Source organism: Capricornis sumatraensis, chromosome 5 (assembly GCF_032405125.1).
Source record: "Capricornis sumatraensis isolate serow.1 chromosome 5, serow.2, whole genome shotgun sequence".
Classification (NCBI taxonomy): domain Eukaryota; kingdom Metazoa; phylum Chordata; class Mammalia; order Artiodactyla; family Bovidae; genus Capricornis; species Capricornis sumatraensis.
Window position 1 is genome coordinate 81,671,994 of NC_091073.1, and position 16,540 is coordinate 81,688,533.

Sequence of the window (16,540 nt, forward strand, 5' to 3'; positions counted from 1 at the left end):
TGTAATGATGTGACCCAAGGACTCAACCCTCCATTAACAGCTTTGAAAATAGACCAAGGGGGCCACAAGTGAAGCTGCGAAAGGTTAAAAAAAAAAACCACGATTCCTTTAGGACCTCCAGAAGGGAGTGGAGCCCCACCAACCTGATTTAAACTTAGAGAGGCTTTGTCACACTTATGACCTACAGAACTGTAAAATAGTAAGTCTGTGTTAAGCCACCAAATTTATGATGATTTGTTACCGGAGCAATAGCAAACGGATATAAGTGGGGACCAAAAATCCCCACCCCCCTTTTTTTCGGCTGTCTTATTGCTTGGGGAATCTCAGTTCCCAAAAAGGAAATGAATCCAGGCCACAGCAGCGAAAAGCCTGGAATCCTAACCACCAGACCCGCAGGGAACACCTAAGAATTATTTTTAACCAAGCTGTGCAGGCAACACAGGTTGCTACCTTTGGGAACCCCAGAGCAACCTATCTTCCTCTTTTCTTATGTTACTCATTCTTCCAAACTTCATTCTTGGACAGTTTAATTGTTATAGCCTGTCCTTGTTCTGCCTGTGACCCTAAACCTTAGCCCAGCCCCGGTGGACTCTATTATGTGCTGGTACACCCAGTGTCACTTGCTTTTTACTCTGAAAGCCATTGCCGCGTTTCAGATTCCCACCACTGCTACAGGCAAACAACCCTGGAACACATATGTTGGTGCACTTTTCCTAAGCATAGTCGGTGGCAGAGCAATTAATGCTTGCACATAAACCTGACAGAGATCCCCCAGATGCATAATGGCAGGAAAGGGCGCAGGACTCACCAGTATTTCCCAAACGTGGTAAGGTACCACCCGCTGCATCCCTTTTCTTAGGTAGTACACAGGCGAGCATTCTAAACATTGATGTATTTGCCAATATAACTACAACTAATACTGGCATAATTGCTAGGGTGAGGCTGTTAAAAATCAAGCGCTAGATGAAGGTAAAGCCATAAACATGCAACCTGGTGGAGAAACTGGAGGATTGTGTGGCCGGTGTCGGTGGGCGGAGGGGCGCACAGAGGGGACCTCACCCACCTCCACGGAGCCCCGCCTCTGCCGCAGGTAACCCTAACCCAAAACGCCATTTAGAGATAGTGTCAGGGGACGGGCAAGGACCCGTGGGCTCTCCGCCGCCCGCCACCTCTCCCAAGACCCCACAGCTGGAGCGCAGCAGCAGCCGCAGACCCCAGCCGGAACACCGGAAGCCATGGCCAACTCCTTTGAAACTGATTGGCTGCTGCTTTGACCGGCTCACGCGTCGTGTCGTGCTCTTCCTGTCGCGCCTGCGCGCTGTCACTACAGAGCAGCAGCATGGAGGATCCAGAATCGTTGGGCTTCGAACACATGGGCCTGGACCACCGGCTCCTACAGGTACCGGGGAGGGCTGAGGAGCCGAACCGACGGTGGATGGGAGCGGTGGCAGAGCAGCACGCCGCCTGAGCCGTCCCTTGTCTCTCCTAGGCCGTCACCGATTTGGGCTGGTCGCGACCCACGTTGATCCAGGAGAAGGCCATCCCGCTGGCGCTGGAGGGAAAGGACCTCCTGGCTCGCGCCCGCACCGGTTCCGGAAAGACCGCCGCTTATGCCATTCCTATGCTACAGCTGCTGCTCCACAGGAAGGCGGTGAGTCGGGGGAGGGGCCCCAAAGGCTGAGAAAGGGAGATGCGGGCCTTTGAGTTGCGTTGTGCCCACTTGGAAAGCTGTGCCGGCCATCCTCACGCACCCGTCTTTTCCAAGAACCGGGTTTTCTTTGGATCTCTTACATATGAAGGCTGGTCTAAGAGAATCTGATTATTTTCTGGTAAACACTCTGGGCTGGGATTCAGGTTACTTGGGTTCTAGTCCAGGCTTTGCGACCATTATTCTTTGTACTCAGTTCAGTTCAGTCGCTCAGTCGTGTCTGACTCTGTGACACCTGGACTGCAGCAAGTCAGGCTTCCCTGTCCATCACCAACTCCCGGAGCTTACTCAAACACACGTCCATGGAGTCGGTGATGCCATTCAACCATCTCATCCTCTGTCATCCCCTTCTCCCACCTTCAGTCTTTCCCGGCATCAGGGTCTTTTCCAGTGAGTCAGTTCTTCACATCAGGTGGCCGAAGTATTGGAGTTTCAGCTTCAGCATCAGTCCTTCCAATGAACATTCAGGACTGATTTCCTTTAGGATTGACTAGTTTGATCTGTCTGGTTATTCCAGATCCTAGTTGAGGCATCTTCCTTCTTTATGGCATGCGGGAATCCTTAGTAGTGCCATATAAACTCTTAGTTGTGGCAGGCAGGATCTAATTCCCTGAGCAGGGAGCACAGAGTCTTAGCTACTGGACCACCAGAGAAGTAACTGGTGGTTCACCAGTAACTAGCACATTTTAAGTAACTTTGTAACGATAAAGTAAGTTATCCTTTTTGAGTTCAGTGCCTGGGGAAAGGGCCTTCTGATCTACATTCAGAGGTGGGTAAAGTAAGTGAAGGGGTGATCAAAACACAACTGGATTGTTGTGTTGAAGTCATAGTACATGATCAGATTGCCTGGAAGAGGTAGAGAAAAGCATCCTGTGGCCATGATGATAACTGACTGGCTGAAGTCTTTAATTCGTGTCTTGCAGACAGGCCCCGTGGTGGAGCAGGCTGTGAGAGCCCTTGTCCTTGTGCCGACTAAGGAGCTGGCGAGGCAGGCCCAATCCATGATTCAGCAACTGGCTGCCTACTGTGCTCGAGACATCCGGGTGGCCAACGTCTCAGCCGCTGAAGACTTAGCCTCTCAGAGGTGGGTTAGAACAGCAGGGCTGTGACGGAATGAATCTACACTGGGATGTGGGATGGGGTTTGTGTGCAGCAAAAATGAGGGCTGATTTGGGGTGAGGTCCCAGCTGCTATCTTCTACTTAATATTGAGGTGTCGCCTGTCTACAGAGCTGTGCTGATGGAGAAGCCCGATGTGGTGGTGGGGACCCCATCCCGTATATTAAACCACTTGCAGCAAGACAACTTGAAGCTTCGAGACTCCATGGAGCTGCTGGTGGTTGATGAGGCTGATCTTCTTTTCTCCTTTGGCTTTGAGGAGGAACTTAAGAGTCTTCTCTGGTAAGGAGAAGGGGTGGTGAATACACAGTAGGGCCTGGAGCGAGGGGGCCAGTTCAGCTGCCCCCATTAGAGGCCTTAGAATTGGAATCTGATGGGGCTCTGTTTCATTTTAGTCACTTGCCCCGGATTTACCAGGCTTTTCTGATGTCAGCTACTTTTAATGAGGATGTGCAAGCGCTTAAGGAGCTGGTACTACATAACCCGGTAAGGGCCCTGTGGGACCGTTGGGAGACTCAGAGGACTTGCTCCTGTCTTCTCAAAGGAACCCTTTGTTATTTGGGGTCGGAAATTCCTCATTTAATGTTCCTGGTTCTGAGGCACTAGAAGTCCGATGTTGTTAGGCACTCCTGTGTCCTCTAACCTAAAGTCACTATGTAGTCCCAGGTATCTGCTGGCTTCAAACCATGCTCTGCCTAAAGGCCTGATCAGGGACCCCCCAAAGGGCAGAAAGGTTGCTACTGTAGGGGTTTTCTTCTCACTATAGTCATTTATAGTGGGTTTCACTTTGATCTGTGCCCCAAATTGTGTGTAGTTTTATGTCCTTTGTAAACTGCAGTAGTTAGTATACTTTGAATTCTGACATTACACAGTTGGAAGGGTACCCAGGGCACCCTCCACTAACACATCAGCGCTGTGGTTGGCGAGGCAGCGGCTTGCAGTAGCATTTCTGTCTTCTTTTTTTTCCTGACCACAGGCCTGTCCTCCCCTAGGTTACCCTCAAGTTACAGGAGTCCCAGCTACCAGGGCCAGACCAGTTACAGCAGTTTCAGGTGGTCTGTGAGACCGAGGAAGACAAATTTCTGTTGCTGTATGCCCTGCTCAAGCTGTCGTTGATTCGGGGAAAGTCTCTGCTCTTTGTCAACACTCTGGAGCGGAGTTACCGGCTGCGCCTATTCCTGGAGCAATTCAGCATCCCCGCCTGTGTGCTCAATGGAGAGCTTCCACTACGCTCCAGGTGTGCCGACTCCCATGTCTAGGTTGAAGATGAGGATGGAAAAGGGGAGACACAGTCGCTCTTCCTGTTTCTTAAGTGCTTAGTGGATTGAGGGCTCCGGGCTTGACTGATCTTCAATGACTATCTCTCACAACTCTGCAATACCAACTATAATTCCATCTTGACTTGATGAGGTTGAGGCACAAAGATTAAGTTGGGGAAGAATTGAATAAGGGGAAGAGTCAGAAAGGATGACCGTCATGGCCAGGCAGAGTAGGAGGAGAGGCCTCCGGTGCTCTTAGGTCTGACTTTCATCTGCTCTTGGGCTACAGGTGCCACATCATCTCGCAGTTCAACCAAGGCTTCTACGACTGCGTCATAGCAACAGATGCTGAAGTCCTGGGGCCTCCAGTCAAGGGCAAACATCGGGGCAAAGGACCCAAGCGGGACAAGTGAGTCCACGTTTATCTCCTCTCAGCCCTTGCCAGGGAGACCCACCTTTCAGAAGACTGGGAAACTAGCATGTGGGGCAGGGAGTGCAGGGCGCACAGGCCTATGCTTCATGGCACATTGTCATCCCGTGAGGAAGGTGGCTCAGCCTCCACTATCTGTGACTTGCAGGAAGGATCTTTCTTCGGGAGAAAGGGAGCCACCAGTCTCTGTCTGTCTCTTGGGTGGGCTGGCTTGGAGTGGTTCTCGGGTTGCCCTGTGGGCAGTGAGTTCCAAGGTTTGGCTGCCCCCACTACCCTAGCTCCAGTTATGATGTTTAAGAATCTTACTCATAGCAGTGTCTTGTAATTCCATACCAGGCTTTGTTTAGCGATCATGCTGATTAAATAAGTTTGAGAACATGGCCTCTGAGGAGAGGAGGGCTCAGTTTGAGGTTGCCATGTTTTCTTACAGGGCTTCTGATCCGGAGGCAGGCGTGGCCCGGGGCATAGACTTCCACCACGTATGTGCTGTGCTCAACTTTGATCTCCCCCCAACCCCTGAGGCCTACATACATAGGGCCGGCAGGTAGGAGAACTGAGGTGTAGCAGACTGGGCACCTGGACTGTGTGCACACTGTGGGACACACAGCCAGAGACACGGGCTGGGTTGTCTCTCCTTGCAGGACGGCACGTGCCAACAACCCCGGCATAGTCTTGACCTTCGTGCTGCCCACAGAGCAGTCTCAGCTGGGCAAGATCGAGGAGCTTCTCAGTGGAGGTAAGAGCGCCGCCCTCACTGACCTGAGAAACGGCCAGGCTTCTGTGGTGACACTTTAAACGTCAAGGTCTGGTGCTCCTTAGTGCTCCGTGGCTGTCATTGCACATACGTCATTTGTGGCTGGAGTGGTCTCAGAATAGGTGAGTGGGCGACTGGGCAGATCCTAAGGCTGAGACATGTGACAGGACCCGAGACGTGGGGACAGGAAACTTCCCTGGCTGCAGCAGGGTGGATCCCCTGTCGTGAACTGTCCATGAGACCCAGGGTTTTTGCTGCATGTTTGCGTGTGGGGAAAGAGTGGGCTGGATCCCCGGCTGCCTCGCCCCACGGAGTGGACTTGGAGCTTCTGAGCAGAAGGCCTGCATAGACCCTGCCCAAGCCTTCAGTCTGCAGGACCCTCACTGCAGTCTTCTCCACAGACAGTGGGGCCCCTGTCCTGCTTCCTTACCAGTTCCACATGGAGGAGATCGAGGGCTTCCGCTACCGCTGCAGGGTGAGTGGGGCCCTGTGGGGATGTGGGTACTTGGGGCTCCTCTAGGACCCAGAGTGAGGCCCTTGCTGCTCAGCACCCTGGCAGGAGGGTGGGCTCAGGCAGCCCTGCCATGTTGACGTTTGATGTCTGCCCCCTGATGTCTGCCCCCAGGATGCCATGCGCTCAGTGACTAAACAAGCCATCCGCGAGGCAAGGCTGAAGGAGATCAAAGAGGAGCTCCTGCACTCAGAGAAGCTCAAAGTAAGGGGCTCTGGTGGGGGTAGGGGCAAAGGGGAGGCTTCTGGAGGCCAGCGGCAAAGCTGTGAGTGTGAGAAGCAGTGAACTGGGCAGCAGACCGTGCCTTTAGCAGGTCATGCCGAGGAAACAGGCCAAGAGTGAGTAAGGATGCCAGCTGTCCTGCTGGGAGGTGAATCGGCCGAGTTTCTGAGCTGGACAGTGGCTGTGTCCATCAGAAGCACAGCTTCTGAGGTTTATTCGCTTGACACAGTAGTTAAGAGTTGTATGAGCTCACAACTGTATGGGTAGGTACATTCCGTTATGATTCCCAAGGTGGAAACACAAGGGAGTCCACCCTGGGGATGCAGTAAACCAAGTCAGGTGCATTCACGCAGCGTGCATTACACAGAAAAGGAGGAGGCAGCTGTTTATGTGTCAGTTAGAAGGTGCATGGCCATTGAGTGCTTCCTGGTGAGGAGGATGTGGCATGCTCCTAACTGCCCCCACCAAATAGGGAGTGAGAACAGGGACACATCCCTGAGCTACCTCTGGGAGGGGGCCCCAGTGACAAGGCAATGGGAAATCTCAGTCTTAACAATTGGAACACGGGCTACCTGTTCAAAAACTCCCTCGTAAAAAAAAAAAAAAAAAAAAAACCATGAAATTCCAAAAGGAGGACTGACCATGCAGTGCCTGTTTTTCTCCCCTGCCAGACATACTTTGAAGACAATCCCAGGGACCTCCAGTTGCTGCGGCATGACCTGCCCTTACACCCCGCCGTGGTGAAGCCTCACCTGGGCAACGTCCCTGACTACCTGGGTGAGCAGGGCTGGGGGCAGGCTGCACATTCATCCCTGGGCTGCCGTGCACTGGGGTGACACAACCATGGGATCTGGGCAGCGAGCATGTACACAGACATAACTCTGCACAGTCCCCCTGGGTAGACGTTGCTCTCTCTGTTGGGGAGACAGGAAACCAGGGCAGCACTCTGCCTTCAAGGCCAGGGGTCTCACATCTAGAGCCCGGTCCTATGAAAGAGCGAGTCAGTACCTGGCCAAGCAGCCTCCTGTGTGTAGAAGGGAGTGACCGGGTGTGGTGTGGGAGTCGCGGGTAGGAGACAGTGCTACTTATGCAGGAGGAGACTTTGGGTTAGTGACCAGGCCAAGCTGGGCTTGGGTGTCTGAGTCCAGAACATTTGACCGGGGACGCAGGGGGTGGGAAATAGAGAACAGACCTGCCTGAGCCTTGTGGGGATGAGGAATATTGGAATCACAGTTATGAGGTCAAGGATGGACCCCAAGAGGGACTTCCCTGGTGGTCCAGTGGTTAAGACTCTGCACAGGGAACATGGGTTTGATGTTTAATCACTGGCCAGGGAACTAAGATCCTACATCCCACATGCTGCATGGCACAGCCAAGAAAAGAATGGATCCCCAGAGTGGTTTCTGTGGTGTAGATGAGGCCAAAACCCAGCTGATGTGTTCAGGAGCCTTGCTCCCTTTGCACTTGGTAATGATACTCCTTGTGTCTTTGGTAACGGGTATGTGTGACTTCTATGCTGAAGATGTTTAGTGGATTAAGAAAGCAGAGAGGTGAGTGCAGACCCCTTTTCCTGGTACCCCTGTGGATTAGCGTAAGCTGGTGGATATGGCAAGGAGAACCCCAAGCAACTGGATGGGAAAGATGCAGGAGAGATGGGAAAATGCCAGAGAGATGGGGCCAGGTTCCCCAGGAAGTGAGCTGTAAGGGATGCCAACCAAGGTCATGGGCTGAGGAGTGAGGCGGGGGAGAGGGGGAGGAGTGGGTGTGATCTTGGGTGGCTTTTGGGTGGTCTGTGTGGCAGCTTGAAGCGGGATCCCAGTTCCCTGAGTGGGAATTGAACTTAGACCACAGCGGTGAGGGTGCTGTATCCTAACCGTATTAGACCACCCAGAGACTTGTGTCTGGGAGCAGGGTCCTGGCTCTTGTCTGGTTTGAAGAAAGAATTTGGGAAAAAGTTAAACAAACAAACAAAAAAAGCAAGTGAAGTGTTTATTAGGAGAGAAGAGAGATGTGGAGAAGGGATGGGTAGACTGAGAGAGAAGTAGCCATGAGCTTTCTTTTTTAATTAGTTTATTCTTGGTTGCTCTGAGTCCTCACTGCGTTTTCTTGGGCTTCTCTAGTTGCGGCGAGTGGGGGCCACTTTTCGTTTCAGCATGTGGCTGCTCGTTGCCATGGCTTCTCTTGTTGCAGAGCACCATGGACTTAGTTGTGGCACATGGACTTTGTTGCCTCATGGTCCATGGGATCTTTCAGAACCAGGGATCAAACCTGTGTCCCCTGTATTGGCAGGTGGATTCTTAACCACTGGACCACCAGGGAAGTCCCTTTTGGGATGGTTTAGACCACTTTCTGTGGAGGCAGTTTTCTGATTTTCATCTGGCCAGTCACCTTGCATTATGTGGCCCCAAGTCCATATCAGGTCTGACTCAGGGCCCTCCTGGATGTGCAAGCACCTCTTTTAGACAAGGTGAATTCCAGTGCAAGGCTTTTTGGAGGTTGGCAGACGTTATGGTCTAGTGCCCCCTCCCCTGAGGAACCTTTTTGTGCTTGCATAGTCTGGGAGGTCTCCTTGACCCCATGAATGAAGAATACATGGTCTCCTTAATTTTTTACGTAGGCAGGGCTTACTTGGCTCCTTTCTGGTACTGCTGTTCCCATTATCTTGAAGTGTCCACAGGAGACAAAGTCCAGCTACTTACACTGTTCCTCTTACTTTTAGTTTCAGAGTGTAAACAGGAAGCTAGTTGTAAATGTTTAACCTGGGGCCCATCCGTCTCCTGCCTCAGAAGGGAATCCCATCCTCTGTCACACAGGAGCAGAGTCATTGCCCCAAACCTTTGGCCTTTAGGGGTCGGGGTGACGTGGGAGGGTGTGGTGGCGTGGCGCTCAGAGGCCTGTCAGGACCTGTGTGGCCTGGCCGGAGGGGACCCTGAGCTATGCCCTGGGTCCGTGAGAGGACAGAGGCCAGGGCTCATGTAGCAGGCCCCGAGCAGTGATGGGGGCACCTGACAGGTGAGGAAGGGTATGGGAGGAAGGGCCACGGAGGAAGAAATTACATGAAGGCTGCTTTTCTATTTTAGCAGCGTTTTCTTTCTTAGTTTTCCTTCTTTTGTTTCACACTTACTGTGGCACATACTGTACCACGTTTTAGTGGACATCCCTGGGGACAGCGGTGTGAACCTAGATAGCTGTGTGTCCTTAGGATTGCAGTGAGGATCGGAGTGCCAGGCCCTGGGTCAGCGGGGGAGAGCGCGCTGGGAGCCACTGGAGGTGGAGCCAGCGGGGAAGGGGTGGGAGCAGGCGCGCAGGGTGGCGGGGGCAGGCGCGCAGGGTGGCGGGGGCAGCCGCTGAGCCGGCCGTCTCTTCTAGTTCCTCCTGCTCTGCGCGGCCTCGTCCACCCTCACAAGAAGCGGAAGAAGCCCCCCACCTCTAAGAAGGCCAAGGTATGTCCCCTGGGGCCTTGCTGACGGCTGCAGGGCTCCCCGCTCCCCAATCTGGTTCCCTTGTCACCAGCGTGTGCTTGCCCCTTGTCCTCAGGAGGGAGGAAAGAGAACCAGCCCCAGACCCCCGGCCGCTGGCCAGAGCTGTGGGGGCCGGGGCTTTCCCTTGGCCACCATGAGCAGCTTCCAGAGCAAGGGAGGACCTGCTGTCCTGTCCCCACCGCCCTCCTCAGCCTCCATGCTGCAGGAGGAGGAAGGTGGGCGCCTGCGGTGCCGGAAGCAGCGCCTGTCCTTGGCTCGCGGCCTGCAAGGCCTGCCAAGTAGCAGTACCATCCACTTCTCTGAGTCTGTCTCATGTGCAGACAGACGTCTGCTCCCCACAGTTAATCGGTAACTTTGCCCCCGCAGAAGGCGAAGACACAGAACCCACTGCGAAGCTTCAAGCACAGAGGAGAGAAACCCAGACTCACAGCAGCACCCTCCTGAGGTTGTTCAGGCAGCCTTAGCTGCCTTCCCAGCCTCTCCCAGGGCTGGAGTGTGGAGCAGGCCTCCCTGCTGGAGGAAGCTTGATTCTCAGACTGGATGGACTGGATTCGGGGCAGGCAAAACTGTGGCCCTCCAGGTGGATGGCCAGGTTGGTGCTTTGCCCATAACAACAGAATAAAGATTCTAGCTGCCCTCCTTTGTGCCTCCTGCCTGTAGGAAGGAGCCATCGAAACCTTGGGAATCAGAAACCAGTTCCAGGAAGCAGCACCTGGCTCTTTGCCTGCTGTGCGCAGTGCCTCCTTGGCCAGAAGAGGTCAGCCTTGCAGTGCTGCAGCCTGGAGCCCTCAGGCCCGGAGAGCCGGCATCCGCTCTCTGGCCTCACAGGCTGCTCCTGTGGCCTTTCTCTCTGGGATCAGGCTGGTGCCTCCTTTCTCTGAAGCTTGGGAACGACTTTTTGCCTCCTGGAAAGATGGGCCTGCCTGATGACACCTCTTTCTCCAGGGCACATTGTAAATTCACCCTTCTACTCCCTCAGGCAGCCAGGGACAGCTGTCTCTGCTCCTGAACTGCTCTGCTCTGTTTGGCCCACTTGTGTGTGTGTGTGTGTTTAATTAATTAATTAATTTGGCTGCAATGACTCTTAGTTGCGGCATGTGTGATCTTTTTTCATTGTGGCATGTGAGACCTAGTTCTTCCTAACCAGGCATCAAACCTGGACCCCCTACATTGGGAGCATGGAGTCTTAGCCACTGGACCACCAGAAAAGTCCCACCTGGGTGTGTTTTAAGTGCATGAGTGACAGTGTGACACGCACATGCCCTGTCTGTTTGCTCTCAGTCCACCTGCAAGGTTCTGACAGGGGAGGGTCCCAGCTCATATCTGGGCCTCTCAGCTGCTGTCTGGAGGGGGGGATGCTGCTGATGCCTGTGCCCTTTATTGTCCCCACTTACCACAGTGTCACCGTCACCCACTTATCAGGCCTCGCAAGGCCCAGCTGGTGAGAATACTTAGTGGAAGAGGGTCAGCAGGGTTGGCAGGGGAGCTAGGAGAAAATTGGGAAGAAAGTTGAAAGTGCTTGAGTATTTAATTCCAACAGAACCAGGTAGTGGTACCAGCACAAGCTGGTCTGCACAGTGAGGGAAGCCTGGGTCTCTGGCTGCTGTTAGGGGGTGGTGGGCCCTCAGGTTTAGGGTCTCCACGTTTCTGCCATTCTGAGGATTTCTAGGGAGTCAAGGTGCATGTGGTGGGGATTGCCGCTCAGGTGGGATTATCAGTGAGTGAAACAGCACCCAGTACATTGCCACCAGGTTCGTGAGGCCTGCCATGGCTCGGGCACCTTAAGGAGATGAGCTAATGGAGCTGAACAAAGATGGCAACTTAGTATTTGTGGGGTCCCAGAACTGCACCAAGAGCCTCATGGGTGTCACTGCCTTGTTGAAGGGGCCAAGCTTGGAGAGCTTCCTGTACCCCTGCCTGGTTGCTGGCTGCAGACCTCCCCACCTGCTGTGTGAGGCAGGTCTAGCCCTGGGGACCCAAGAGCCTGGGACATTGAGGCAGCGGTCTGCTCAAATGGTGTGCCAACCTTGTTCCTCTGAGGCTGCCACCTCCAGGTGTCCCAGCCAATGAACTTAACGTTGAGTCTGCCCAGATGCAGGTGAGTGGGCGCCTTGAGTTTCTCCAGTGATGTTTCTTTCCAGAGGGGCCTCTGCTGGTGGGGTGCATTCCTGTGTGGGAATGCAAGCTGTGTGCTGAGATCTGCGTTGAGCATTCTGCAAACATCGGGGCTACTCCCAAGTTCCGGGTGGGGGGCTGAGGCTCAGAACTCACCTGGCAACAGGTCGCAGGATGGGTGAAGAGGACAGGATTTGGACATCAGCACAGGCCTGCTCTGGTGTCCCAGGCTGGCCCACTGTCCACCCCCATGAAGGAGTAGCCTGCTCTCACCAGCTTGGGAGCAGGTGCCATCCTAGGCACTTTACATAACCCTGCTCTGTGCTTACATAACCCACGCTTGGCTGGAACAGGCCCTGGCACTAGGTGGAATCTGTGAATTGGGCGGGGTCAAGAGAGTGGTGTGTTCCTGTGGCCTGGAACTGCAGAGGGAAGATGTGTAGACATCTCATACAATCACACAGCCCTGGGTGGAGGCTCTGCTCTCCACTTACAGGGAAACGGGCTCTCGGGTTGAACTTGTCTATCTGATACCAAAACCTCTGCCGTTGATAAGTGTGTCCGAAATAGAACGGAACAGGCCCTGGGACATGGGCATGCATGTGATAAGTGAGCTGAGTTTGGAAGGAAAGGTCACTGAACAACAGATAAGCTCGGCAGGTTTCCAGCAGGTTCCAGGCTGGCTGACGTACAGGGCTCATGGCAAAGGGGTCAGCAGAGTGCAAGGAAAGCCACACCTCTGGCTAGTACCGTCCCACCCACGGATAGGCTTGAATGGGTGCCCTTGTGTTTCTGGCTCTGTGCTCGGACCTAGGGGAGATGGACAGAGCTCAGTCCCTGCATGCGAGGAGCTTTAGAGGGGTTGAAAACCAAACTTTCAGTGCATCCCAACTTCTGCAAGCTGCAGACTCCACGAAGCATCTGTCTGCTCCCCCATCACTTGTTGGGGCTGCCAGGTGTAGGCGCTGGGCTGGAGGCGGGAGGGAGCGGGTAGTGCCCTCCAACCGGGCGCACTGGTGGCTAGATCATCTCCCTTCTGGGACACCCAGGTGCCAGAAGGGTTACCTGGGGCCTCTATTGGAGGAGTCAGGTGAGACTGGAAGGGGGGTTGGGGACAGAATGAAAGTGCTCCAGGGGGGAGGGTGCCTGGGCACATTTGAGGATTAAAAAAAAAAAAAAAAAAAAAAGAGATCATCACTGAAACAGGGAAAAACTGAAAAACTAAACTATCTTTTATTTAAAATTTTTTTATGTTTTGGCTGTGCCATGCAGCACATGGGATCTTAGTTTCCTGGCCAGGAATCGAACCCATATCGCTTGCATTGAAAGTGTGGAGTCTTAATCACTAGACCACGAGGAAAGTTCCTGAATTATTTTTAAAGGACAATACAGCTACATATTAAGCATTCAAAAGGTGCTGTTGGATTTGAAGCAGGGGAGCACCCTGATCAGATAGCTGAGTAGCCATGGTGATAACGCATGGACAACAGAGTGTCCCTAGAAACCTCTGGACCCAGAGCACAAGCCAATTCAAGTGCATTTCCTATTTCAGCTAATTCTCTTCCCTATCTGTTGAGGATCAGTGACTCAGCATTTGGGGAGTTAGTTGGCCTCAGGACTTCGGTCTGTAGGGGCAGTTTCTCCTGGAGGCAATGTCAATTAAGTTGAATTTGTACCAGGAGGTACCCCTGCCAAATGCCATCCTCTTTCCCCCAGAAAAAAAGCCTTGGGGTGTCCTGGCTGCCAGCGGGGCTGGGAGCTGCTGCTTGTTTGCTTGCCACAGTGATTTTTATTTGGAAAAGGAAGTGATCCTTCTGGGCAGGAACAGGTGCCTCTGCCCAGCCTCCCATGGTGTGCCAGACACCTCACTGGGCAGACTTAACCTCATTGAACCTCAGAACTTCTTCAGAGCTTGAGCGACCGTCCATGAGTCCATTCACAAGGCCGCTGAGAAGCAGCGAGCTTAACATGGTATGGCTGAGCTGGAAAGCACGGGCACGTTGAAGGCCTTCAACCCTAAGAACTGCCTTTGTGGCACCTGAGCTGGGCCAGCCTGACCTCCAGGGAGGCATTTCGCCTTTCTTGGCCTCTTCTGGGGTCTCAACTGTAAGTGCAGGTAAAAAGTACCTCCTCTGAGTGTCTGTGTATGTGAGATGTGCCAAGGAGGCCAGGCAGCCTAGGAGCCCTACCCGCACCACTGTGCCTGGCTCTGTGTCGGCCCCTGGGTCCTTTGGGCGGGGGGGGCTTTGCCCACAGCACCCTCAAACTTAAATGCACACCTGGATCACAGAGTCGTCTTCTCAGAAGGCAGGTTTCGTCCAGCCAGCTTGGGGCAGGGCCAGAGATTCTGTATTTCTAACAATCTCCCTCTTGAGGGAGCCTGATGCAGTGGGATCCCAGACCAGCCCTTAAGAGGAAAGCTTTAATGTCGACACACCCATCCCATTTTACAGATTGGAAAACAGGTTCAGAGAGAATAAGTAGGCAGCCTAGGGCTGCCCAGTTAAGCGGCAGAGTAGGAGGGTGCTCAGATCAGTGGGCTCTACTCTGGAACCCAAGGCTCAGCCCTGCCCTGTCCCTTCTCCGAGGCTGACCTTGATCTGTGAGGTGCAGTGATGAAACCTATAACTTTCTAACCTAAGTATATCCCATGCAATGTTTATGACATACTAAAACATTATTAGCTGCCTCTTTGAAATTTAAATCTCACTGGTCAGGACTTCCCTGGAGGTCCAGCTATTAAGACTCCATGCTTCCAATGCAGGGATGCAGGGGGCTTGGGTTCTATCCCTGGTTGGGGAACTAAGATCCCACATGCTGTGTGGCCTGGTCAAAGGGGAAAAAAAAAAAATCTCCCTGAGTGTCTTCCTCCGTATTTACTAAATTTAACAGCCCTGGAGTGTGAAACCTTTCTGGCCTGGACATAGCCTCCTCCAGTAAGACTGTCTGACTTCGGCCTGGGTTGGGCATTTTTTTCTCAGTATGTCTCTAATACTTCCCTTGACCTCATTAGGCTTGTCTCTGACCCCTTGTCTCCACCCTGGCCTGGGAGGTCTTGGAGGCAGGCACCATGCTGAGTTGTCAGTGGGTTCCTGGGCTCAGGAACTGGGACTCACAGTTGTTGATAAAAGCTGCTTTCCCCCTGAGAGTGTCCCTGATCCCCTAGGGGTCATTCATTTTCATAACCCTCTCTCCTCTCCAACTGAGGCTCTTGAGCACTATTTCCGTTTAAAAGTGAAAGGAAGGATGTGCCAAGCAGGCTGGGCTCTGCTCCCCGACCCGAAGGCCTGGACACTCCCTTTGAGTCACCTCTGTGACTCAAGGTGGAGACTGGGCTGTGGGCCTGGGCCATCCTTTGTGTGAACCTGCAGGCCTTCCCTGCCTCAGCAGTGGGCTGCGGGAGCAGGCTCCCAAGATGCTGATAGCTTCCCCACAGGGGATGGGGACAAAGGACCAGATAGCCTTGAGCTTTCTGGCTTCCACACCAGTGCATCCAGACCGTGAGTGAGTTCCAGGGAAAGACAGTCTCATACGTTCACTGAAATGCATAGATTGGACCTTTATATGTGCAATATCTTCCAGGAACCAGGAACCCAGCTTCCAAGAGCAAAACACAGACATAAGGCAACAGAGAAGCGAAATGTGATAGCTGGAGCATGGCCAGCCTGCATGGGCCGGGGGTATTGGGCAAAGTCCCCACCGCGATGGAGAATTCCACGCGAGCTGTGAAGGACAGGCAGGTTTGGGGAGGACTTGGAGGGGGTTTTGCGGCATCACAGCTGAGCTGGGGGAAAGGGACCCACAGCACATTTGCAGGTTAGCTGGCTTAGCAAAGGCTGCACAGGGCCGTAGTTCTCACCTGGGGTGATTTGCCTCAACGGAGCCTCTGGCAAAGATTGGAGACAGTTTAAATCATCACATGTGGGAGTGGTGGATGCTCCTGGCATCTAGGGGGTTGAAGCTAGGGAAGCTGCTAAATTCTACAGTGCGCAGGGCAGCTCCCACATTGAAGAGTTATCAGGCTGGAAACATCAATGGAGCCCTGCAAGCAACAATAGGGGAGGGCGTGCTGAGAGCCAGGTGGGAGAGAGCAGGGGCTTCCGGGCATGTTACTCAGGAGTGCATATAGCTGCGGCAAGAGAAACTCCATGATAAGGATGTGAATGAACAGGGGTCAGAATAACTGGATGACTGCGGACTTGGAACAACGTCACTGCAGTACCATTAGGGATCCGGAGTCTTCCATCTTCCTGCTCTGCCATCTTTTTTTCTTTTTTGTAAATTGTGGTAAAGGATACATAACATAAACTTGATCGTCTTAATCATTTTAAGTGTATGACTCACATTGCTGAAAGGTGAAGTATATGAAGTAAATTCACCTTGTGGTGGATTCACTACTATCCATCTCCAGAACTTTTTCACTTCCCCAAACTGAAACCCTATACCCATTAAATGATAACTTCCAACCCACTCTAGGAGCCCCTGGCAACCACCATTCTATTTTTTTTTGTCTCTAGGAGATTGACCACTTTAGGGTCCTCATATGTGGAATCATACAGTATTTGTCCTTTTATGTCTGGCTTATTTCATTTAGCTTAATATCTTTGAGTTTCATCCATGTAGTAGCATGTATCAGAATTTCATTCCTTTTTTGTGGCTGAATAATATTCCAAGCCTGTATATGCCACATTTTATCCATTCATCTGTTGATGGGCGCTTGGGTTGTTCCACCTTTGGGCTGTTGTGCAACAAGGAACATTGGTGTACAACTATCCTGCTTTAAATTCTTTTCGAGTTGATTTTTTTGTAATGACTCATTTTGATTCTGTTCTTGTTTTCTCTTGTTTATAGTGTATAGTTGTGTTTTTTGGTAGATACCATGGACATTACATATAAATCCTAAAATACAACTATCTAATCTGAATTGATGATAACAATGTC

The 16,540-nt window shown here is 52.6% G+C and overlaps 1 protein-coding gene across 2 annotated transcripts; it reads left to right on the forward strand.

Moving 5' to 3' along the window:
• The first annotated feature begins 1,339 nt into the window (after positions 1-1,339).
• DDX56 (DEAD-box helicase 56) lies at positions 1,340-10,515 on the forward strand. Of its 2 annotated transcripts, XM_068972773.1 has the most exons (14): positions 1,340-1,399; positions 1,490-1,651; positions 2,632-2,792; positions 2,938-3,108; positions 3,222-3,312; positions 3,819-4,063; positions 4,375-4,494; positions 4,946-5,059; positions 5,157-5,251; positions 5,671-5,744; positions 5,895-5,984; positions 6,674-6,779; positions 9,372-9,445; positions 9,851-10,515. In XM_068972773.1, the coding sequence occupies exons 1-14, from the start codon at positions 1,340-1,342 to the stop codon at positions 9,926-9,928; spliced, it is 1,641 nt and encodes a 546-aa protein (XP_068828874.1). In that variant the 3' UTR covers positions 9,929-10,515. The 2 variants fall into 2 exon arrangements, with proteins under 2 accessions (XP_068828874.1, XP_068828875.1); XM_068972774.1 differs by lacking the exon at positions 4,375-4,494.
• The last annotated feature ends 6,025 nt before the right edge of the window (positions 10,516-16,540 follow it).